At 39.5% G+C, this 24,471-nt stretch overlaps 1 protein-coding gene across 2 annotated transcripts; it reads left to right on the top strand.

Annotated features, from left to right (window-relative positions):
* Positions 1-1,843: 1,843 nt before the first annotated feature.
* Positions 1,844-24,147, top strand: LOC143019997 (uncharacterized). Of its 2 annotated transcripts, XM_076176084.1 has the most exons (8): positions 1,892-1,999; positions 9,119-9,235; positions 9,430-9,561; positions 13,156-13,344; positions 14,354-14,476; positions 16,682-16,781; positions 17,563-17,714; positions 23,861-24,147. In XM_076176084.1, the coding sequence occupies exons 3-8, from the start codon at positions 9,436-9,438 to the stop codon at positions 23,966-23,968; spliced, it is 798 nt and encodes a 265-aa protein (XP_076032199.1). In that variant the 5' UTR covers positions 1,892-1,999; positions 9,119-9,235; positions 9,430-9,435; the 3' UTR covers positions 23,969-24,147. The 2 variants fall into 2 exon arrangements, with proteins under 2 accessions (XP_076032198.1, XP_076032199.1); XM_076176083.1 differs by lacking the exon at positions 9,119-9,235 and having other exon boundaries at positions 1,844-1,999.
* Positions 24,148-24,471: the final 324 nt, after the last annotated feature.

Here is a 24,471-nt window from a genome sequence, read left to right as displayed (position 1 = left end):
TACTGGTGTATGGAGATTGGCCTTGGGTTTGCCATTTTAAACTTATCTTTCAAATGTAGAAATGTATGATTTTCGAGTGTACTTTGATTCTGGGAGATCCCTTTTTAGTGTCCAACAGTAATCAGCCAACATTGAAGAGCTCCACTTCCCTTCATACCAGGTTTCCATGTTCAGAATATCCTGGTGAAATCTCTCACCGTGCTCATCACTGACGGGAAAAAGTCCAAGTGAGAGCCTCGAAAGTGAATTTTTAGGCTCATATTGCATCCCAAGGCCTTGTAGGATGCCAGGAGCTCTTTTACGATTTCAGAATAGTTATTTGCTTTGTGATTCCCCCAAAGCTCTGCGCAAACTTTGTTAAATGACAGCCATGCAGCTTTTACAAGATAATTCAGTCCTTCATCAAAATTCTGGTCTATCATCAGCTCCTTAATTTGTGATCCAACAAAAAATACCTTCTTAGGTTTTTGTGTCACTCTAGGAAACATATTTTTCAAATATGTGAATCCCTTGCTAGTTCTATCTATACCTTTAACAAAAAAATTCATCAATCCTAGCTTACTATGCAAAGGAGGCAGATAAGTTTTCTCTAAATCAACAAGAGGAGGGTTGACAACATTTTTCTCTTCTGGAATCAGAGATCATTTCGGCCACACATTCTTTTCATAATGGTTTTTCTTATCCCGACTGTCCCACTCACAGAGAAAGCAACAAAACTTTAAGTAACCTAGCTGCATTCCAAATAAAAGTGCCACAACCTTTAGCTCACCACAGATATTCCATTTATGTTCTTCGTACTTATTTTTTGGTAATACAAACTTTACACTCTCGTATGTTATCATCATGTTAGATGTATGGGTCAGAGGAACAGAAGGAAACTTATTTCTATCGTGGAGCAAAACAGCTTTCAGGCTCACTTTTGAAGAGTCAATAAACAAGCACTACTCATTCCTGCCATATTTATGGTTAAGTTTCTCCGTAACAGAATATACATCATTGCAAAACATCACACCATCCTCAAGTGAGAAAAGCGGTTCAGAGTCACAATGTAACTTAGGATAAAAACTAACTTTGGATTCTTTCTGGAGAAGATTCCAGCCCTATAACCTGGAACCGAGAAGTTCATATGACTTTTTTGACAAGTTTAAATCCCTCACAATATCATTCGGATCCCCCTGATTCAATAAGTGTGGTTCTCTTGAAGAACAGATTGGTTGACAGTGCATAACAATCTCACTCGCTGTTGCCAATCTCAGTGTTACCAACCGCTTGATTTAAATCTATTCTTTGTTGACTAGTGTTATCGGCGAACGTGTACACGGACCACAACCCCTCAGTGTTTATCTATCGGGTGAAGTTCAAGAATGCCCAGATGTTACAGTGGGCCCTGGAACTACAACTGTACAATCTCAAATACAACATATCAAGGGTAGTCACAATTCCATTACGGATGCGCTATGCGCATATAGTGTCAGTGTTAGTGCAGCAGCGTGTATTCAGTGTCTTAGAGATCAGTAAAATGTGGAATTATAACTAATATTAATAAGTTAATGAGTGACATATTAATCGTCTTCAACATTCTTTTGTTTTAGATGAATATTTGTTGGGTCTAAATTGCCTTTGGTAATGGGGAAGTTTGAAGGTCCTATGGGGTATTGGAACACTTGATAATTGAAGAATGGATTAGTTATATTGTTAAGGTAAGTAATTGAGGTTTTGGTGGCTGATACCACTGCCGTCATATCTTATGGGTCAAGTTAAGGTTAAATGGTCGCTGAAACGTTGTCCTCTCCACGCCGTTAGTGAACAAGAGTTGATTGCAGTGCTCTGCGCATGCGCCAAAACGCCTATATCAGACCTGCGCAGTCAAGGGTGGTGAACTGTTTATCATATCATCTGATTAGGAAAACTTACACTCACTCTGAAGCTCCCTACCCATTGCTCAGCTTTTTGCTCTGCCCATCGGCCCACTATTTCTTGCAGCACTGCACCAACTAAGGTATTTTACGACTCTTTTTTTTCTATCATTTAATTTTTAGTAAATGTACTTATACATTCAGGGTAAACAAACACACAACTAAAGCGCTTAATATCCACGGTTTTCAGAAGTGTTACTTTATGAAAGAGATAATCACACACTCCCGAATCACATAGTATTCCTGTTTTCAGAATTGTGTTTCGAGGGTAATTTTTTACACAATTGTATTTATTTTAGGCCTTAGTTATATACATAAGAAACTATATACCAAGCATCTGACTGCGAGAACTTTCTTTTGTTCATCTGTATTATCCACCATCAGTGCTTTTACAAGGATGTACACTGATGTTCACGTTTATACTGTTGCTCCCGTAGCCGCTTTATATGTATATATATATATATATATATATATATATATATATATATATATATATATATATATATATATATATATATATATATATATATATATATATATATATAATAGCAAAATCCTTTTTCCTGTTGTGGGTTTACCGACAAGCTTCCTCGCCATAAAAAACAGTTTTCTATTTGTTTTCGTGAGAGATATGACGCACCTTGATGGTATCTGCACCTGTGAGCTTCGTCCAAACGGGGTTGAGATGATAGACTGTTCTAATTCATACATACATACATACATACATACATACATACATACATACATACATACATACACACACACACACACCAGGGGTTTTCCCCCTTACAAGGGAGGTATCCAAAGTTAAAGGCATAAATCCACTACCAACCATTTCATTTCCACGAACTCCACTACCATTTACCACCCCTCCTTCCCTCTTTTCTTGAATCCTCCTGGATGACGGGTCATCCCTGCACCTCGTCCATTGAACAAGGTTAGAAGCAATGCCGGAAAATCTCGACACCTGTTTTAACATCAGTACTGTGGAGAGATTGGAGAAGATGGCATTCTCTCCCGTAAATGGGAGCGTGTGAGAATGGCCCTGCACGTCTGTATGGTAGTTCTGGACTCCCTTGGAGGCAAGGGCGGCATTTTATGCGACCTGAGGGGGAAGAATAATGGCGCCGACGCCATCGACGTCTACCAGTTTCCAGCGTCGGACACTGTCGAAGACACATTTAAATCCAAATACGGACCAGGACGAAATTCTTCAGGATGGGATACGGATTAATTCTATTTTTGTACCTCCGTTTCACGTAAGGGAATTAAAGGAGCTCAAGATCAGGCAATCACCAATACTTCCGATGGCAAGGCCCAATCCAACGCTAGCGCATCTTTACCAGACTGCAAGGTGCGTACCCTCTAGGCTCCTGAGGCAAACTAAGCTTCAATTTAGATTCCCTCTAACACCCACAAAAAGACCTGATGTCAATTGTTTGACTTCGATGTGTAATCCAGCCCCGACTCCCTCCCAAGATTAAAGGACTCAATATATGGAACCGGGGTCTTACCCCACACTCGAGCATCTGTATCCTAGCAAGGAAGTCCCTTCAGGCAATTATATTTGATCACTCAGTTTGGGAAGATACCACAGATCAAGTTAAGCACTAACCGTGGTCCCATCCTCATGTGTACCCTCTACCGCTCTCCGCGGGTCCTCTTCCACCCCTTTTTCATTGCCGACTTTAACTGCAACCACGCTGAGTGAAGCAACTGCACGCACAGCAACGCAGTGAATCGGCAACTGCATTCTTTTACTGTACTTCAAAGGCTGAAATTCTGAAGTCTGGACTTTCCCACATTCCTAGCCCGCAGAATACAGGGAAAGCCTGACCTGGTGTTCTCCAGCAATAGTGCCTTCTTCCTCAACTCTACTATCTCACCAGGAGCCCTCATCCTTTCTGACCACTTCCCCTGATCCTTCCCATTTCCACTTCACTTATCCCTATCTCTACCGCGCCCCGATTACGATAAGTCAGGCCGATTGTGAAGGTTTAAAAAACCTTTTCATGACATACACCGACACCAACATATAGTACACAACGTTCTACACGCAACAATAGATCAATAATGGCGCTCACTCACAACAAGGCGAAAAAACACATTCCTAGAGATGACTACCACAAGGTTGCTACGTTCACTGCTTCTATGAGCACAAACAGACATTGTTTTGCACTAAAGAACAGACTTACAGAATTCCTACATGCGTAACCAGAGACCCATTACGCTATCCCACAAAACATTTACTAGATGCAGAGAAATCTGAAGGAGTCTCTCTACATCAATTTAGTTCGTGAGGAGGGACAACTGATAGCTTCGCTCTCCAGCCCTTGTGAGACTGACCCTTCCAAGTTCAGTAGGACTACCAAACAGTAGCTGGAAAGAGTTCACATCCTTCACCCAAAGTCATCAACCATCTCAACTACTCTGCACACACTCCCCAACACCATGCTGATCTACTGGCAACGGCATGGTGTGACGTCTTTAAATTCCACCCTGCACCTGGTTTAACACCGTACACAGAGTTTATCCTTTAATGAATAGTCGTAGTGAATTGACTCCCGATGAGACTGATGATCCATTGATGCACACCTACTCAAACGCTTGGCAGACAATAGAATTGCACACATAACAACACTGAATAATAGATTACTTGCCTCAGGGTTCTTCCACACCTTCTCAAGGCCTCTCATTCCATCCTCATTTCCAAACCCCAGGAACCTACCTCTGCCTATCTCCCTTCTAGAGTGTTTTGGTGAGGTTTTCGAGCATGTCCTCTGCCTTCTCCTTACCGAGTACTTGGAGAAGTAGGATGTACTGAGAGACTGCGCTCACTTCATGGTTACTAAGTCTATTCTATTCCTTCACCACTTTGTTGGTAAACCAGTTCTTACCTATTTCTTTCTTAAGCTTAAATCTGTCCAATTCAAAACCATTACTACGAGTCTTTCTCTACTGTCTTAATATGATGACAATTCCAGGATCACTCTTGACCCCTTTGAATACTTCTACAAGAGCACCACGCACTCTTCGTCTTTCCAGAGTGTCACCTAAGGTGCCTAAGCCTGTCTTTGTGTGGGGCTGATTTTATGTCACCGACAGAAAGTAGTAGGAGGGGAGCACTCACTGGTTATCAGCTCTCCTTGTGTGGTGAGATAAACACAGAAAAGAGTCATTATCAGGACTTTTTTATAGCACATTTCATCGTGGAAATCTTTCAGAAATCTGCGGCGAAATAAATAGCTATCGGTCTTTTTTCTCGTACGAAACTCTATCCAAATAGTTCCTGGTCGCTCACCACCATTCGACATGTCGATGTATGGAAGACAGATGAGTGGCAGAGCTGTAAGGTAAACACAGAAAACAACTGGAGTTTTATTCACTGAGGTTTTGTCCTTACCAGATGAAGACTTAGTAGGGACCACATATTAGTAAACAAGACTCAAAAAGTTTTCTGTGTATACCTCACCACCCGGCCATTTATCTGCCCACCATAACCAGTTCTCCTTCTATTTAGATGTGAAAGAAAAAATAAAAGAGGAACAGAAAGAAAGGAAGAATGTTTATAATTCCAAGAAAATGTGTTAAAGTGCGCAAAGACGGTATGTGGGATTAAGAAAATGTGAGGGAACAGAAGGAAAGGAAGTGAATGATGGGAAAAAAAGGTGATGGTGGTGGTAGAAAAATGATAAAGCAAGCACATGAAGGGTGGTTGAAAAAAAGAACTAGGACATTAGAGGTACAAAATAAAGAGGTGAAAACAAAACACAAAATATGGGAGACAAAGAGGAGAGCAGATGTAATTTTTATAGATAAAATGATAAAGAATGAATATATATTTCAGAGGAAAATGAAAATATTGAAGGACTGAGTCAGGTTGGGAGAAAATCGTAAATAGTACTGATGGGCAGATGTTAAGGAAAGTAAACCTAATAAGAGGAAGATGGATAACGAATTTCATGGAGTTATTGAATGTAGAGAAGGATAGAGGGTATGCGGCAGTGGGAGATGTCAGGAAAATGAATGTAATGGCAAATTAGAATGACAAGACTCAGAACAAGTCACATATGAAGGGCATCGAAAGAAATGGACACTGGATTACTTTGAAAAGACCACCCACTCTAGCGGAATCGGTGTTTTTGGGAGGGGAAGAGACTGGAAAACTGAAAAAAAATAGTTATGTATAAAAGGGGGTTATTTTCTCAGAACTCTTTTTAGGGGTATTCATTAGTTTCTCTCATGGCTCAGGAGGCATGGGTAGGAAACTTGGAATTCGAGGCTTACTTCCGTTTTTCCGAGGGATTTTTTTTTTTTTTTTTTTTGGGGGGGAAGGTATTCATTAATTAAGATCTTAACAAAATTAGGAAAGGAGTCAGAGGTTAAGTCGTAGGGGACAATCAGAAAGATGGAAAGATTTCTTGTGGTAGGTAAACTGAAATGAGAAGATGCAGTAGGAGAGAAAGTTAGAAATTAGATGAATTTCAATTTGTACGTGTAGTCGACTTTCTTGTTTGCGATATGCTTTTGTGTGTGTGTGTGTGTGTGTGTGTGTGTGTGTGTGTGTGTGTGTGTGTGTGTGTGTGTGTGTGTGTGTGTGTGTGTGTGTGTGTGTGTGTGTGTGTGTGTGTGTGTGTGTGTGTGTGTGTGTGTGTGTGTGTGTGTGTGTGTGTGTGTGTGTGTGTGTGTACAATGGATTGTATTACGGTATAATGTATGAATCATAGCCTGTCCTTGCCGGCGAAGGACCTCCTGAAGTAACGGAGCAGTTTTGCAGACGAGAGAAAGACAAGTATGACTAGATCACACAAAATGAATGAATGAACGTGTACTAAGAACCTGCTACCTTTCCTCACGCTTATCCCTGGTTCCAGACCGACTCATGTCCGCTGTACTCAGTCAGACAGGACACAGGATCTTGCTGCACGTCTGGTCTTGATCAGACTAAGCTGGTAAAAGGATACATTAACGTCCGCTGGTCACTGTATACAGTGGTGGACGGAACGGCGTAGATGACAAGAAATCAGTAGAATATGGCCTTGGTGTTACGTGGCATATCAGGTGTTTGTGTTTGGCGTGAAGTCTTTCTAGGTGTTCGGTGTGCACTGTGTGTTTGCATTGGTTTACTGGACGAATCTTGGACATTTGGTGTAGTGATTTAGAGGTTCTGAAGTCGTTCCAATTCGCGTCCGTGGTGAATCGGAGAGTGACGTTCTGAGGGCTGTGATGGGAGTAATTGTTTGAAGCACATGCCACCTGGCACGGTGGAGGACAAGGACAGTGGAGGTGGAGATGCGGAGGATGAAAGGTATGCGGTCGGAGAGGGTGGGGTCCCCGGGTGTGATAGCGGAGTAGACAAAGAAAGTTCGGCTATTGGAGAAGACTAAGTCCAGCTTTCACTTGTTCTACGGGCAAGGAACGTAGAGAAGTGCGAGCCCCGGAACTTTAGCCTATGAAATACAGTAATAGTGTAGCTGGTGACCCACTGGGCAACTGCGAGCACCGGGATTCCAATCCTGGTTGTCGCAATTGAAATCGCCCATGAAGTAAGTGGACAGTTTGTAGGACATCACGCTGGTATTGTCTATAAAAGGAAGAAAAGAGTTCCGCGGACAGCAATGAAGTGGTACAGAAGAGGATCTTGATAGCGAGCATCTGCCCATAGTGAAAGTGATCAAGAATCATGGCTTAGACGGTCTTCCTGGCCATGATACAGACGCCCGACTAGGGAGCAAGACCCCGACACCGTGTGTTACCTTAGACCTTGGGAATAATGTCTGGTGCTGGATTGCTCATCGACGTCAAACAGATGACGTCGGGACTGTGCTTTGCAATATCAAAAAGGTTGCTGGTCTTTTGTGATGTCTAGCTTTGGTCGTTTTGGTCAAACATACTTAAATCCAGTCCACCATGGTGAGGGTCGTGAGGTTCAACTTGGCCCTATCGCACTCTTTGTGGATAGGGACTTCCTTCAAGGTTCAGTGCTACCATCTGCCTCTAATGTCAAGAGTCGGAAATAAAATCTGGTAAGGCACCTGAGTCAAGTGTTTATCACATAGAGTGTCTTGCCTCCCCCCCAGAAAAAAACAGCTATAGTTATAGTGAATTGGCTTGTGATATAACTTAGTCTGCGTCTAGGAGGGATAAATGTGGCAATGGACTGGATTTCATGTATGGTTCCTGTATACAAAAAAAAAGCGTAACAAGTGTGAATGTAGAAGTTTTAAAAGGGTCAATAAGTGTAGTTAATAAAGCGTATGGGAGGATATTATTTAGGAGATTTGGAAGAGGAACAGAGAGAGTTTAAAGGTCGAGAGGTTGGAGAAAGTGGAGAGCTTACAGTATTTTACATCATACGCGTTAGGAAATGGAGTGGGTTTGTGACTAAATCATAAAGAAGGGAATCAGGTAAATTTATGTAGGGAATGAAAATTGCTATAGGAAATAGGTATCTGGGGACGAGTGCAAAAGGAAGAATATAAAAGAACGTAAAGGTGTTTGAGATTGAATAATTAAGGAATATACAAATATTACAAGGATGGGTAGTATTAGAAATGAGGAAGTGAGATGAAGAGCAGGGATGGAAAAGGAGTTGGTAGATATGGTTGACCAAATAGTGATTAGACTATTTGGGCATATGGAAAAAACGAGTGAAGAAAGATTAACATAAAGAGTATGGAAGGCGGAGGTAGATAAAGATAACTTAAGGAAAGACCAAGAATGAGGAGGATGAATTGGGTGAAAGGGGCACTGGATACAAGGAGAATGCCAGTCGAGCACAGAAGGGAGATCTAAGAGACAGATGTGAGTGGAGAATGTTCGTGAATGGATGCGGAAATGACGAGGCCCAAAGGAATTTCTTTTTTTACCACTCTTCACATTTTTTTTATTAGATGGGAGGAGGGTCGCCACGTAATGCAGCGATGGGGGTAAACAGCTTAGACAGTCGGACCCTGCTGTGGAGGTGTTGTGTACTTATGCATTGCCTTTGACCCAAACAGTGGGCAGGGATCAGGGATAAATCTTCATCCACAAGGTGCTAAGAAAGGAGGGACAGCGTATGGATTTTTGGATAAGTTTTTGGATTGTGGTGGGGTAAGTGTAGGGTTGGATTATGCTTAAACTAAACTATCAAGCTTTGAAGAGGGAAAGGGACTTTTTGTATAAGTATTTTTGTATAAGTATTCTGTGTGTATTTTCAGACTAGATACTAACGGGACGAGAAATATCCTCAAGCTGTCAAGATGTAGCTTGTGGGATAATTTTAACAAACAGCGTTGTGAACGAATAGAATAAACTTCCAGCCGAGGCAGTTCAATGTAAAACAGTTCAATTTTTAAGCTCATAAAAACCTCCCATCCTTTTTATAGACCAAAAAGTCTCCTGTCAGCATGTTTTATCACTAATTATTGTAACTCATGATCATTATAACTAGACGGTGAAATAAAACAGTAAATGTAAAAGTCTCTTATACATATTACGCCTTTTTCATCAAATTCTTCTTGGACTACAGATCGCCATGAGTACTACGGAAATAACTCAGGAGTTCATGGACCAAAAGAATTTCAACCTGCGTTGCATCCGGAAGTTCGAGCGTATCTATGGATCTACTTGGATGTCAAATGGTGGAGAACTTCGGACCAGGGTAGTGTGAGAACAATATTAAGTATATTTTGTGCCAGTGTGCTACATGTATTTAAAATATATGAAATTGGTAGTTACTGACGAGTCTATGAAAAGAAACACCATATAAGGACGAAGCCTTTATTAGTACTGCGTCTCGCGTGTTTGAGCTTTATCAAGTAAATAATCGTGGTACACATCTCTAATGAAGACCCGGGGGGGGGGGGAACGTCTAAGGTCATTGGACCCTAGGAACGGTGAAGTTGGATGTGGAGCAATTGTCCGTATGTAGGACATTTGTTCGCCTTTTATGGGCAAATATGTAAGTGAGAGAAATAAGGTGAGGAGGAATTTTGTCCACTGTATATGGACAAATTAGTGAAGAAATAAAGTGAGTGAGGAGTGCAATAAGGGATAGCGTTCCAAGAACTTGTTTACAATTGGGAGCAAAGGAATCAGGTGGGGTGAAACGTTAAAAATGACTCTATTTGTTCGATCATGTTGAATCCCTGGATGAGGGCTGTTTCCACATATTTTCTCCGGGTTATATCAGACATTATATCCCTATCAACGCTTGTGTTACATACAGGAATAGTAGCAACCACCTGATAGACTGACAAAGGGCAGAACTACTGATACAACCTGATGAAATCAGTGGCAAGTGTTTGAGAGCAGTGACCAACCAGGGATCCAATACGATTGGACAAAATAGAGGCAGTCCACCTTGAACCAAGATATTTACACGCTGCCGTACTGGAGTCGAAGTGTATCGGGGTGGCCAATGAAACAGTCACATAATGTAATAATGGATAATATTGTATTAGTTATAAGCACTACACAAACGAGCGTGCGGTCGCTTCGCAAGCATAATCAAGACTGACGCTAAGCGACGCGACCACGCTCAGATTTGGCGGGAAACATACGCGCCCAAACGACCACTTGGTTCTCACAATAATGTATGTAATATAATGTATAATATACAATGCACATAACAATGTCACATCTCACAATAATAATAGATAAACAATATTACAAATACGTATGTACAACACACAAAGAATATTCCATGCCACCATTACATAGCTCGGCCACCACCACTCGTTGACCCCACCGAGCAAACAAAAAGAAATGACCAGGCAAGACAGAAGCAAACATAACACAGTCCACACACATACAAAGGTGAATACAAAAGTGTGGAAAAGAATAACATTAGCACACCCTAATACATAAACAAGAATACAAGAATATATACATAAGAATCACATACAACATAATGAAGGTACATAAGAAACACACACAACAAAATGAAATAAGAACTGGCGCCAGTTAACCAAAATACAAAAGACAGCAATTGCCGGATGTCCGGGACATGACACTTAATAGCTAAACAAGAGGTACACACACAAATCAATACACTTAACAGAGAGAAGAAGAAAAAACACAAAGTACAGGTCAAGACAAACATAAATAACAATATAAACACTGTACATTTTCAGTTATGAAGACACAGAATCCCTTGAACGGAGATTATGATTGTGAGGGGTAAGTACAGAAGGCATATTTTGTACAGTGGGCCTTGGAGGAGGCCGGGTAAATGCCGGTATGGGCACCTGAGTGACCTTAAGTCTGTCCACATGCATCACTTCGCTCAGTCCCTGTGAAGGATCAAAGACCCTGAATTTGTTGGGATGCAACTTCTCAATAACCAAAAAGGGGCCAGTAAATTTACAATTTAACTTAGATTGGCGGTCAGGCATGCTCTTATAAACAGGATCACCAATAACGATGGTAACAGGCTTTGCACGAATATGTTGGTGTTTCAACATTTCGGCCTTGGAAACATCAAGTTTTTCTTTCACAGAGTCGTAAATGGCATGCAACGTATGACTCTAGAGTTGATTATAGTCATCAAAATTGCAGAGGGGACGAGCAGGGCTGTCAATCACATGATAAGGGAGCCGTTTTTCAACTCCATAGATGACATAATGAGGCGTTTTGCCCGTAGAAACATTAATGGTGCTATTAATACAATCCCTGACATGGGGAAGCCAATCTTCCCAAGATTCATGAAAGTTACTAGCAACGTGTCTGAGTATATCTAGAATTTTCCTATTCGTCCTCTCTACAAGGCCATTGGACGCCGGATGGTAAGCAGTCACGAATGCCGTAACGTCCACAAATACTTGCCAAAACCTCGTTCCTAAATTCAATACCATTGTCACTCAGGAGCACCGAAGGAGTAGTGTATGGACACAAAACATGAGAAACTAAAGCATGGGCTACAACTGGTGCAGACTTGTTACGTAAGGGAGCTAATATTACAAAACGACTAAAGTGGTCCACACACACAAGGACATGTCTAGTCGCATTTTAGGCCAATAATACTACTTACGCGCCATAGCCAGAGTTTTGTCACGACCTGGGTGACCAGCCTGAGGGGAATCATGAGCAAGGGACAAAACAACGGGAACTAGAGACTCAGGGATCACTAGCTGTGCCACATCCTGCTCAAACACTTCCACATTACGAATGAGAACCTTGTCCTGCAAGGAAAATTGGGACAGAGGTACCGGTAAAGCTGGTAGGGTGGTATCATCATCAGACTCCAAAGCATAAATGACAGCAGACCAAACAGGGTCTTCACGCTGGGCTTTGGCCAGATCCTTCAGGGAGAAGTTGTCAATTAATGTAACAGCAGCAACAGGGTTATTATGTGAAAGTGCATCAGCAACGTTGTTTGCACGCCCTGGGATATGTTTAAGGTTTGGATTGAATTCCTCAATCGTGAGGAACCATCTGGCTAGGCGGCCTGAAAGATTTTTGCCCTTGAGAAGCTGAGTGACAGCAGTGTGATCCGTGTAGACTGTAATAGGATATCCAAAAATGATATCACGAAAATGCTTTAAAGCCCACACCACTGCCAGGGCTTCTAATCTAGAAGTTTTGCCATTTAGAACAACTCTCTGTTTTCGATCATTCAACCGATTTCTAGTCCAACTTAATAGACTACCACTATTCCGTGCGAAGCTAATTTAGTAAGTAGTCTTTCGTGGGGGACGGTGTCAAAAGCTTTTGCAAAGTCTAGATATATTAGATCTATTTTGTTTCTTTTGACATAATTCGAGATGGCTGTGTTGTAGAATTCGAGTAAGTCACGCAAGAACGTTTCCGTCTGAATCCATGCTGGCTATCATTGATCAAACAGTTAATTTCTAAATGATGTTCTATAGCATCTCTGATGATAGTTTCCATCATTTTTCGAACAACTAAAGTCAAGCTTATAGGCCTGTAGTTATGTGATTTCTTTTTGTCACCTTTTTTTGATATGGGAGTAACGTTAGGTAGCTTCCATTCTCTTGGGACATATCCGGATATGATGGATTTCTTGAAAATAATTGCTAATGGAAGAACAATCTCATTTATTATTTCCTTTAAGATTCTTGGATGCGAACCGTCAGGCCCTGTTGTTTTATTAATTTTGAGTTTGTCTATACACCTCTTAATTTTTTCTTTTGATATATTTACAGTAGTGAGCTTGATGTTCCGAGGAATTCACTTTGAATTTACATCTGCCTCTACAGTAAAGTGAATTATAGATGACTTACATCATTCGCAGAATCTCTTGACGACGCTGGGATTGGTGCAAGGACAGCGCGCGCTGATTTTGGGTAGCGGAGGAGGTGGTGAAGCATTTCTTATGGCGCAGCGCTACGGGGTTCACGCCCACGGTGTCGACATCTCTTCCAACATGCATCAGATTGCGATGGATAACCTGGCTCTGAAGGAGAAAAAAGTTCAGGATTTGGTGAGTGGAATGGGGAACAAGGGGATGAATGTACGGGAAAGGAAGAAGAGAGGTGTGAGGGGAGGAAGGGAAGTTCCTAGGTGTAGCTAGTTGGGTGTTTCAATATGCCATATAAAAGATAGCTATCATATTAACACAAACTTTCCACCCAACAAATCACCTGTCTGTATGTAAAAGTGGTGATATAAGATAATTCGCAACAATCGGGAACTCAATTCAGCTTCCATAGTAAGTTAGCGTCTATAAATTTCATGTCAAAGCTTATAACGAATTAAAAGAAACTCGCCTCACACAAATCTCAGAATTAAATGCATTTCAAAAGGATACAAACAGGATGTATCTATTGGTTAGATTATTGGGAACTGGCTAGCGCAATCAACAAAATTGCAATGAACCTATTGATAGGATGATGTGGAAGGATAATAAGGTTTGTTGCCCAAAATCTGGTGTAGTGTGATTGTTATTCGAAAGGCCAATGAGAGAGTAGGAGTACATTACGAAGAGTTGTGTGAATTGGACATTTAAACAGTTCATAAATTTATCGTAAGGAAGTCACCATATGGACAGGTGGGAGGGTCACTCCCTTCATGAGATTGCCTTGTGTGAAGTGAGTGCCTCAATCGTATACGTACTAACGCTATTTCAGAGTCGGTTACGCAGATGTGAGAAAGTCCATGGGTTTGATGATTTAGGAACTGGGATGAGAGGGTAAAAGAAAAAAGACATTCATTTCCATGAAGTACCTTTTCCATGCATGTACTTTAACAATGACAAGACTGGAGGTACTTGTTCTGTCTTTCTGATTATTAGGTCATTTGTGATAGATTTAATCACAAACACAACAAGCACATATAGATACATTTAACGAGGTAGAAATGTATTGAATTTAGTCTTATGGTACAATCGAGGAAGTACAGCCACCCAAAAATGAACACATAGAACAAGTATACGTAGGTAAAATAAAGATTTTGTTTTACACTCCCCACCTGAAACTTCTGTTTTGTTGTAGATCCACTTCGAGGTTGCAGATATGATGAAGATGAAGTTAGAAGAGGAAAGTTATGATGTCATCTATAGCCGAGACACTATTCTCTACGTCAGTGACAAGGAATCCTTCTTCAAGAAGCTGCTGGTACGACTATTTCTTGGTGTTAATCAACGCGCGCGCGCACACACACACACACACACACACACACACACACACACACACACACACACACACACACACACACACACACACGTGAATAATCCCTAACCTAACCATACTCCACCTAACTTTAACCCTTAACCCTAACCAAAATATTTTATAAATTAAATGAAATATAGTTATCCAAGTACCTGGAGTGATAAGGTATCAGAATATATATGGTTATGGGGGTCTATCTCCAAACCCTAGGAGGAGTTTGTGAACAAACAAACAGACAGATCAATGAAAGATAGTTGTCCAAGTACTTTGGGTTATAAGGTTTCAGAATATATATAGTTATAGGGGTCTATCTGCAAAAACCTAGGAGTAGTTCGTGAATAATCTTTAATCATTGCAGTGGATTGTTAACACTACATGATGAACGGTACTCGGCCGTAGGAGAACAATTAAAACAAACTTTAAGTATATTTGTACTCGCCCGCCCGCAATTAAATCAAATAAGAATAATTAATATTTCAACATTTGGTAAAATAATTTTTCAATTACATGCTTTCTCCTTACAAAGGCTATCATAGTTTGTGGCAACATTAATGTCACAAATATAAATAATATTTGTGGACACACAGAATGGTTTCTTTAATCATAGTAATTTTTATGTCACAAAAATGCTATGTACGTTAAGGGGATACTGCAGTAGTGCCGTATTACCACACCATACTCCACCTAAGTTTAACCCTTAACCCTAACCAAAATATTTTTTAAATTGAATATTGTTACCCAAGTACCTGGAGTGACAGGGCATCAGAATATATATGGTCATGGGTGTCTATCTCCAAAACCCTAAGACGAGTTCGTGAACAGACAGAGGCTACCACTTTATTATAATAGATGGGGGTCTATCTCCAAAACCCTAGGAGGAGTTCGTGAGCAATCAAACAGACAGACAAATGAAAGATAGTTATCCAAGTATCTTGGGTTATAAGGTTTCAGAATATATATGGTTTTAGGGGTCTATCTGCAAAAACCTAGGAGGAGTTCGTGAATAATCTTTAACCTAACCATTGTAGTGGATTATTAACACTACTTGGTGAACGGTACTCGGCCGTAAGAGCAGATTTGAAACAAACTTTGAATATCTTTGTACTCCCCGCCGGCGATTAGATAAAATAAAAATAACCAATATTTCAACATTTGGTAAAATTATACAATCATTTTACAATTACATGCTTTCTCCTTACAAAGGCTATCATAGTTTGTGGCAACATTGATTTTACAAAATTAATAATATTCATGGACACATACAACGGTTTCTTTAATCATAATAATTTTTGTCACAAAAATGCTATACCCATTAAGGGGAAACTACAGAAGTGTTGTGTTACCACACATACCCCACCTAACTTTAACCCTTACCCCTAGCCATTTTTTTTTTCTTTTTTATGAAATATAGTTATCTAAGTACCTGGAGTGACAGGGTATCAGAATATGTATGGTAATGGGGGTCTATCTCCAAAACCCTAGGAGGGGTTCGTGAACAAGTAAACAAACAAACAGACAGACAGAGGCTACTACTTTATTATAGTAGAAGATATATAATCGGATGATATCAGATTATGTATGGTGTGAAACTAACACCTTAATATGCCTCTGGTAACCCTAGATTCTCATGACACCTTTATCAACCTTTATCAGTTCTTGTGATTGCATCTGCTGATAACTGTCCCCAGCTACCTATTGCCCCTGTCTCCGTAATCTATGCCCCCCTAAAAATGTAAATAAATTGATAAGTAAATAAATAGATAAAGATAAGATAGATAAATAAATATATGAATAAATAAGTAAATAGAATAGAATAGAATTGAATTGAGTTTAATTGAGTTTAATTGAGTTTAATTTGGTGGTTTAATTTGATTTAGTTTTGTTTAATTTTGTTTAATTTTGTTTAATTTGATTTAATTTGATTTGATTTGATTTGATTTGATTTGATTTGATTTGATTTGATTTGATTTGATTTGATTTGATTTAATTTGATTTAATTTGATTTAATTTGATTTAATTTGACTTAATTTGATTTAATTTGATTTAATTTGATTGAATTTAATTCAATTAAAATCACTTGACCAATGAAGACATCATGCTAGAGTCTCGTTATGAGTCTCTTCCCTTTCTGTACATTCCAGTCTTTCGCAGGGCTGGCTGCGACCTGGAGGAAAGCTGCTCGTGGTCGACTACTGTCGAGGAAACATAGAGGATTCAACCCAAGAGTTTGAGGATCTCGTTGAGCAGCGCAGTAAGAAATGCATGATTATCTTCTTATGAGTGATGACCACTTCTAATGTATTCACATTCTAAATCTATTACAAATTAAAAATTTCAATGTTTCCATTGATGATAATAATGAAACATTAAATCGACTCCTTTTGTGCATTTAGATATTGTTAACACCAACGCCTATGCATTTTCATCTACTCCTAACGTCTATTCAACTTTGGCGAAACAATTCCTTCCCTTTATGATCAATGTAATTCATAACACGAATCTGCGCACTGCACTCCTTACAAATACATAATTTTTTCCTGATTAATACAATTGGGTGATTATTTTCTTTAGCCTAAACCGTGTCGGCAGTAGATAGAAATCCACTTACAACAAATCCCTCGTCAGCAATTGTACATACATACATATACCAAGGCTTTTTCCCCCTTACAAGGGGGGTAGCCAAAAAGAAAAAGGCATAAAATCATTCCCACCCATTCCATCCCTGAATACACTCCACACCCCTCCACCTTCCCTCTTATCTTAGCACCTCCTGAAATGACGGGTCATCCCTGCACCTTGTCCACTGCCCTGGATTGTGATTGCATGAGGTCAGCAATTGTAACTCGCGTTTTTTACTTCACTCTCTAAAACTCCTCCTCCTCCCAGATTTTCATTTCTCTGCCTTTCCTCTCCATTATCGGCAATAGAGGATTCTGTCATAGAACTATCGTTTACACTAGGATTTATCACCAAACACGATTCACTGATATGAGCATCCCGGAGGAACTTGTCTAAATCATGTTTCTTTATAGGATGGAGATTGGATACGCTGGCACATTACGAGGAATGCCTTAGAAAAGTTGGTTTCAAGGACGTGAAGGCCCAGAACGTATCCGACGAATTCCTCCGATTTATAACTGATGATATCAAACACTTAATGAGCATGAGAGAGTGCTATATCCAGGTAAGGATCCTCTGGTTAAAACTTTTCCATTTGACGAATCAAACAGAAAGTGTCAGGTGGTGTCCGTGTAAACTAGCGCCCTCGTTGCTCGGAGGATCAGAGCCATGACAGTTCCTTTGGGGTTGGACGGAACCACTCGAATGAAATAGTTTAAGTAACACTTTAAAGGCCTGCAAAAAAAGAGAGACTTCCCACTCTCCATGGAAATTAACAAAGTTTAAATGACATGAAGTTGCCACGCCGTCGTGGAGATTTGCAAGCGTCTGGAGGTATTAGGAGGCGCAAGTATGCAGAGTTTTGTGATACACATGTGACCATCCACATACCCGCGCGCGCACGCACACGCACACACACACACACACACACACACACACACACACACACACACACACACACACACACACACACACACACACACACACACACACACACACACACACACACACACACACACACACACACACACATAAACGCACACAGACAAATAAACATACACACACAAACACACACACACATAAAGGGAGAGGGGGAGGAAGAGAGAGGGAGAGACAGAGAGGGTGGAGAGGGAGAGGGGGAGAGAGAGAGGGAGAGAGAGAGAGGGGGGAAGAGTTAGAGGCGGGAGAGAGAGAGGGGGAAAGAGAGAGAGTGAGAGAGACAGGGGAAGAGAGAGAGAGGGGGGATAGAGGGGGAGAGAGAGGGGGAGAGAGAGGGGGAAAGAGAGAGGGAGAGAGAGAGAGGAAGATAGAGAGAGGGAGGAAAGAGAGGGGGAGAGGAGAGAGGGAGAGGGGGGGAGAGAGAGGGGAAGAAAGAGAGGGGGAGAGAGAGAGGGAGAGAGAGAGAGGGGGGAGAGAGAGGGAGAGAGAGAGGGGAAGATAGAGAGAGAGAGAGGGAGGAGAGAGAGGGGGAGAGAGAGGGAGGAGAGAGAGATAGGCGAGAGAGAGGTGGAGAGCGAGAGAGAGGGGAGAAAGAGAGTGAGAGAGAGAGGGGCGAGAGATAGAGGGGGAAAGAGAGAGGGAGAGAGAGAGGGGAGAGAGAGAGGGGGAGAGAAAGAGGCCGAGAAAGACGGGCAGACATCAGGCCAACTGACAAATATAGACAGAGATAGGTAGACACGGATAATGGAAAAGACAGGTATAGTCAGGTATGAGTTGGGTGGGGGACGATGCGAATATGCCCCCCACCCCCCACCCCCGTTTTGTGCGGAGAATTATGATGGAAAAATATATTCATTAAACGAAAAAAAACAAATACGGAGTTGCGCCCTCATTGGATTTGTTTTGAGTTAATGGTACGATATATATTGATCTATATGATGAAAAAACAAATGAATATTTACTTTATTGTAAGCCCTCATTTAAAATTGAGTTTATATGAAATCAAAGTGAACTTAGTAAGTACTAAAATCACGGGTTAAGATTTCAGCTATTAAACTTTTTGTTTAATTTTCCCAGGACCCTTAGCTGAAAGAGAACGAGACTATACTAAAAGTGTAACTATATGCCTTAGACTTTACAAATATACCAACGGATAATCTATTTCCAGGTGAAAATAATCGATTACTAATCGGTTACTGATCACAAAAGTAGTCGAAGAGATCGATTACAAAAAAAAAGGAAGAGAAAGAAGTAAATATATTCACTATAACTTATAGAAATATAGACGGATTGATATAAGCAAAATTAGAAATTAATTACTACTTAAAGTAGAAAGGACCAGACATAATGTACTTTGCTGAAACCAAGCTTAATGAGAATATTAGTGTTCAGGAAGGCGAGGGAAACAGAACATATTGAACAAGGAAAGATGAGGAAAAGTTGGTTGGAGAAGGTGGGATGATAAATGGAAAGAAGCATCAATCTGGAAGAAGTAGAAATGTGAGATTGGAATGGCAGAGGTAATGATTATGAGAATTATAAGCAAAAAAGGCTGAAAAAAGATATTTCGGTGGCATCCCTCCAAAACGAGAGCACGGAATGAAACAGAGCACAGGGCGAGAATATAATTCTCAGGGGTGACTTTAATTATAGAGGAGTAATATGGGAAGAATGGAAGACAAAGAGAAGTGAAGACTCATGGAGCAGCATATTACTGAACATAGGGATGGGTAATATAATGGCTCATTGGGCAAAGTAGCCAACATAATATAGAAACGAGGATGATCCTGGAAAGTTTGATATGATTTTAAAAAAAGGAACTAAAGGTGACTGAATTATTGAATCACCATTACCCTCTAGCTAAGAATGACCATGTGCTTCTTGAATTTATGATGAAACTGGGGAATTTAGAAAATAGATAAATAAATAGATAAAAGGTAAATGGAACACATTAAAATGGATGCAAGTCTTTTTAAGGGATAGACTTATGAAAACAGTAATGAGAGACAAAAAAATGGACTGGAGAGAAGTAACTAGTAGAGCACCATAGGACTCGGTTCTGGTACCTTTAATGTTCCTGTTGTATATAAATGACTTATTAAATGGATAAGACAGCTATGCAAACTTATTCGCACAGCTGTCAAGATCAAGAAAGAAGTGAAGAACGTGGAGGATTGCAAAATTTTACAGAGGGACCTAGAGACATTGAAAATCTTAGAACGGAAATAAAATGACAAAAGAATAAAAAACGGGAAATTAATTACAAAGGATTACAAAGGCGGAGCATACCGACAGGAGACCTTTTGATCTATATCTAGGTCGGATGCGAAAAAAAATCATATTAATAATAAGATGATAAATAAAAACTATAATAATGTAAATAACAAACAAAATACATAAATAAATGCATAGGTATAGTTAAATAATAAACAAACAGGTAAATAGTAAATAATAATTAATTGACATATAACTAATAATATATGAAAATCAGACAGACAAATGACAGCAAAACAAAAAAACAAATAATATAAGATAAATTATAATCATTACAGCATCTTACTTAGGTATTTATCTAAATGATTCTTAAAGCTTCGAACTGAACTACATTGCACTACCTGTGCAGGAAGTTTATTCCATTCATTAACTACACGGTTGGCAAAGTTGTTTCTACCTACTTCCAAATTGAATCTATTTCCGGACAGTTTGAGACCATTGTTTCTTGTCTGATTCTCATTCAATGTAAAAATTTGGTCACTTTTGATGTTGTCAATTCCCTTTAAAATCTTAAAGACCTGTATCAAGTCACCTCTGAGTCTACGCTTTTTTAGGGAAAACAGATTCATATGTTTTAGTCGATTTTCGTATGATTTATTTTTGATATTTGGAATCAGTTTTGTGGCTCGCCGTTGTACTTTTTCCAGTCTGTCAATGTCTTTAATGAGATTCGGTGACCATACGGAAATAGCATATTCCAAATGTGGACGAACTAACGATTTATATAGCTTGTTAATGAGTGATGGACTTTTGAAATCAAAAGATCGCGCAATCAATCCCAGAATCTTATTTGCTTTCTCAGAGGCTGAAATACACTGCTTGGATGATTTGAGGTCGTTACTGATAATTACGCCGAGATCTTTTTCACTATCCACTTTTGTTAACGAATTTCCAAATAACTTGTAATCGTACTTACTGTTATTTTTACCTATGTGCATTACTTTGCATTTGTGTTAAATTTCATTAGCCACTTTTCAGACCATTGCTGTAATTGTTCTAAATCTTCTTGAATATCTAATTGGTTTGAGTGATCATTTGCCACTCCGCACAGTTTTGTATCATCAGCAAATTTGGAAACAGTAGATTTTAGTCCATGGTCTATATCATTTATATATACTATGAATAGAAGTGGCCCAAGAACGGAACCCTGAGGAACTCCACTTGCAACACTTTTCCATCCAGAAGTTTTTCCATTTAAAACAACTCTCTGTTTTCGACCCTTCAACCAATTACTAGTCCAACCTAATAGGCTACCACTTATTCCATGCAAAGCTAATTTAGTAAGTAGTCTTTCGTGTGGGACAGTATCAAAAGCTTTTGCAAAGTCTAGATATACTAAATCTATATTGTTTCTTTTGTCATAATTCGAGATAACTGTGTTGTAGAATTCGAGTAAGTTAGTCACGCAAGAACGTTTCCGTCTGAAACCATGCTGGCTATCATTTATCAAACGATTACTTTCTAAATGATGTTCGATAGCATCTCTGATGATAGTTTCCATTATTTTTCCTACGATTGAAGTCAAACTTATAGGCCTATAGTTATTTGGTTTCTTTTTGTCCCCTTTTTTGAATATGGGAGTAACGTTAGCTAGCTTCCATTCTCTTGGGACATCTCCGGATATGATGGATTTCTTGAAAATAATTTCTAATGGAACAACAATCTCATTTTTCATTTCCTTTAATGACAAAGACAAAGAAAGAAAAAAGGACTTAAGGACAGACAAAAATGACGACCCTGGTAAGAGATGATTTTTCGTCTGAAACTCATAAAGAATAACAGGAGAAACCTATAATTGCTGAATTATACAGCATGAGATTGACATTTCACTACATGGAAGGGGAAATGATGAAGAAAATAATTGAAAGTCTGATTGAACCTATTCTAGAATACGAAACGATGGTGTTGTCTCCACACCTAAAAATGGACATGAGAAAAATAGAGATAATGGAAAGGGTAACAATCAAGGTGATCCTGTGCACATGACAAAACATATGAGGAATTATTGAAAAACAGGACTTCTTTCACTGAAAGAGCGAAGAGAAAGAGAGGCGACATGATTATATTTAGATCAAAGAAAGGTATAGAAAAAATAACAAAGGATTTACTGTGTTATGTACATCATCTTTCTTCCTCCCTCAATATCCTTACACTCTTCACTTCGTACCAAGTGTTCTATTGATAAAGATTCCCTTCCATCTTTTCACATGTTCCTTTGTCTTCAGTCTAATTATACCCTTTTCCTTTTTTGTCTTTTATGCTATACTGTATATTCTTTTGTTGATATACACACTACCTTCCTTATACTTTATGTGTAATTCTATTTCACTATCTAAAAATTCTATTAATTTCTTTCACATACACCCAATTACCTCTTACCTCATTCTTTTGTGTGTGTGTGTGTTTTTTGTGTGACTTTCCTATGTCATTTAACCCCTTGAGTACCGGATGTGTGTTTTGTGACACCTGCGTGTCATGGCTGAGTGCACCCGCCAGGAACCGAGCGTGCTCCCCGTGACACGCACGTGTCACAGTTATAAGCTGTGTGTATTGAGGGCTCTCAAGGCCTCGGTTTCTGGGTTATTTCTACCCACGTGGTGGCAAGTGTCTGATTTTACAAACATAAGGCTCCAGCCATTCGTGGGACGGTTTGAAACGTTTGTTTACGTAAGGTTGACGGGTCGGTAACGAAATGCACAGTTATAAGTAAAACTATTATGCATTAAGCTGCACGAGGGCAGGAGCCGTGGAAATTCCATAGTTATTCAATTTTGAAGCCTTACAAAGTAGTCTTCGAAGTCTCTCGAAGGAGTCGTAAAGATATCCAGAGGGAGTCTGTGAAATCTTCCAAAGTTTCTTCAAATTTTCCCGAAGGAGTCTTCGAAGTTTCCTGAGGGAGTATTCAAAGTCTAACGAAGGAGTCTTCAAAGTTTCCTGAGGGAGCATTCAAAGTCTAACGAAGGAGTTTTCAAAGTTTGCCGAAGGAGTCTCCAAAGGAGTCTCCGAATTAATCTTAGAGTACCAATTAACATGGAAAGAAAGATGCTCAAGACTCGTGGAAATTCCACTTTGGGCATCATGTACTTCAATGTCGGTCTGTATATTTCATAGCTTTTAGTTACTCCTTATAATCAACCATAGAAATAACCACTTTGTTTTCGATATATTAATTAGTTTTTGTATTTTGGAAGAAAATGAAATTACATAGTCAGCTATGACAGGCTCATATAGCAGTCCAAATTTAATCCTTTGAAAAGTCATATTCTGTTAATTCATAGTTCTCATTCAGTTAATTCAGTATAGCAAAAATATTATTTTTGAGCTGTGGGCATCATCCTAATTCCAAAATGGTACAGCATCTTAAGGTAGGTGCATGAGTTACAAAGTTAAAAAAGCGGACGCACATACAGACATACACTGGGTTTTATTAATGTAGATAATTGTCCTATGTACTTGTCCTGAGAAAATATCATTCACCTTCCTTCTACCTCTACGCAGGACTTCACCGAGGAGGAATATGACGAGTCACTCTTCAGACTGAAAGGTATCCAGGGTGGACTTCGGGAAGGCGGTCTTGCTCATGGACTCTTCGAAGCTTCAAAATAAGGAAGACCTGTCAGAAAAGACTCACAACCAAAGGAAAGATTTTTTTCGGAGGAAAGAACAGGCTTGGATAAAAGAATGCAATCTATTATGAATTACTGTCGTACAACATTTAAACAGTATCCCCCGGCAGAACCCGAGGAGAAATTGGAAAACATAATAAAAAAGTTTACAGAAAGAAAGATGTAGTGTTTGTTTCCTTTACATTATATAAAAACGTAGAAATACTCAGATTCAATTTCCGACAGGATAACTCACCCTATCTGTCCATTCACAAGGAACATTAGATGAATAGAAAAGGACTTTCAATTTAATCACACTTAATCATCAATAACAAAACTGAGATTTATTAAGATATATATTTATATATAGGTCTAATTTTAAAGATTATTTATCATTTTATTATTATCATTTCAAAATAATAAAATGCAGTGATGCTGTAAATATAAAATGCCATTTACAACATCACTTTGGGGAGACGGTAAATAAACAGATCTCCAATCAGA

The sequence above is a fragment of the Oratosquilla oratoria genome, chromosome 38 (genome assembly GCF_046742065.1).
Source record: "Oratosquilla oratoria isolate Oo_2021 chromosome 38, ASM4674206v1, whole genome shotgun sequence".
NCBI lineage: Eukaryota > Metazoa > Arthropoda > Malacostraca > Stomatopoda > Squillidae > Oratosquilla > Oratosquilla oratoria.
Note: the sequence above shows the minus strand (reverse complement) of the source record. Positions and strands in the feature narration are given on the sequence as shown.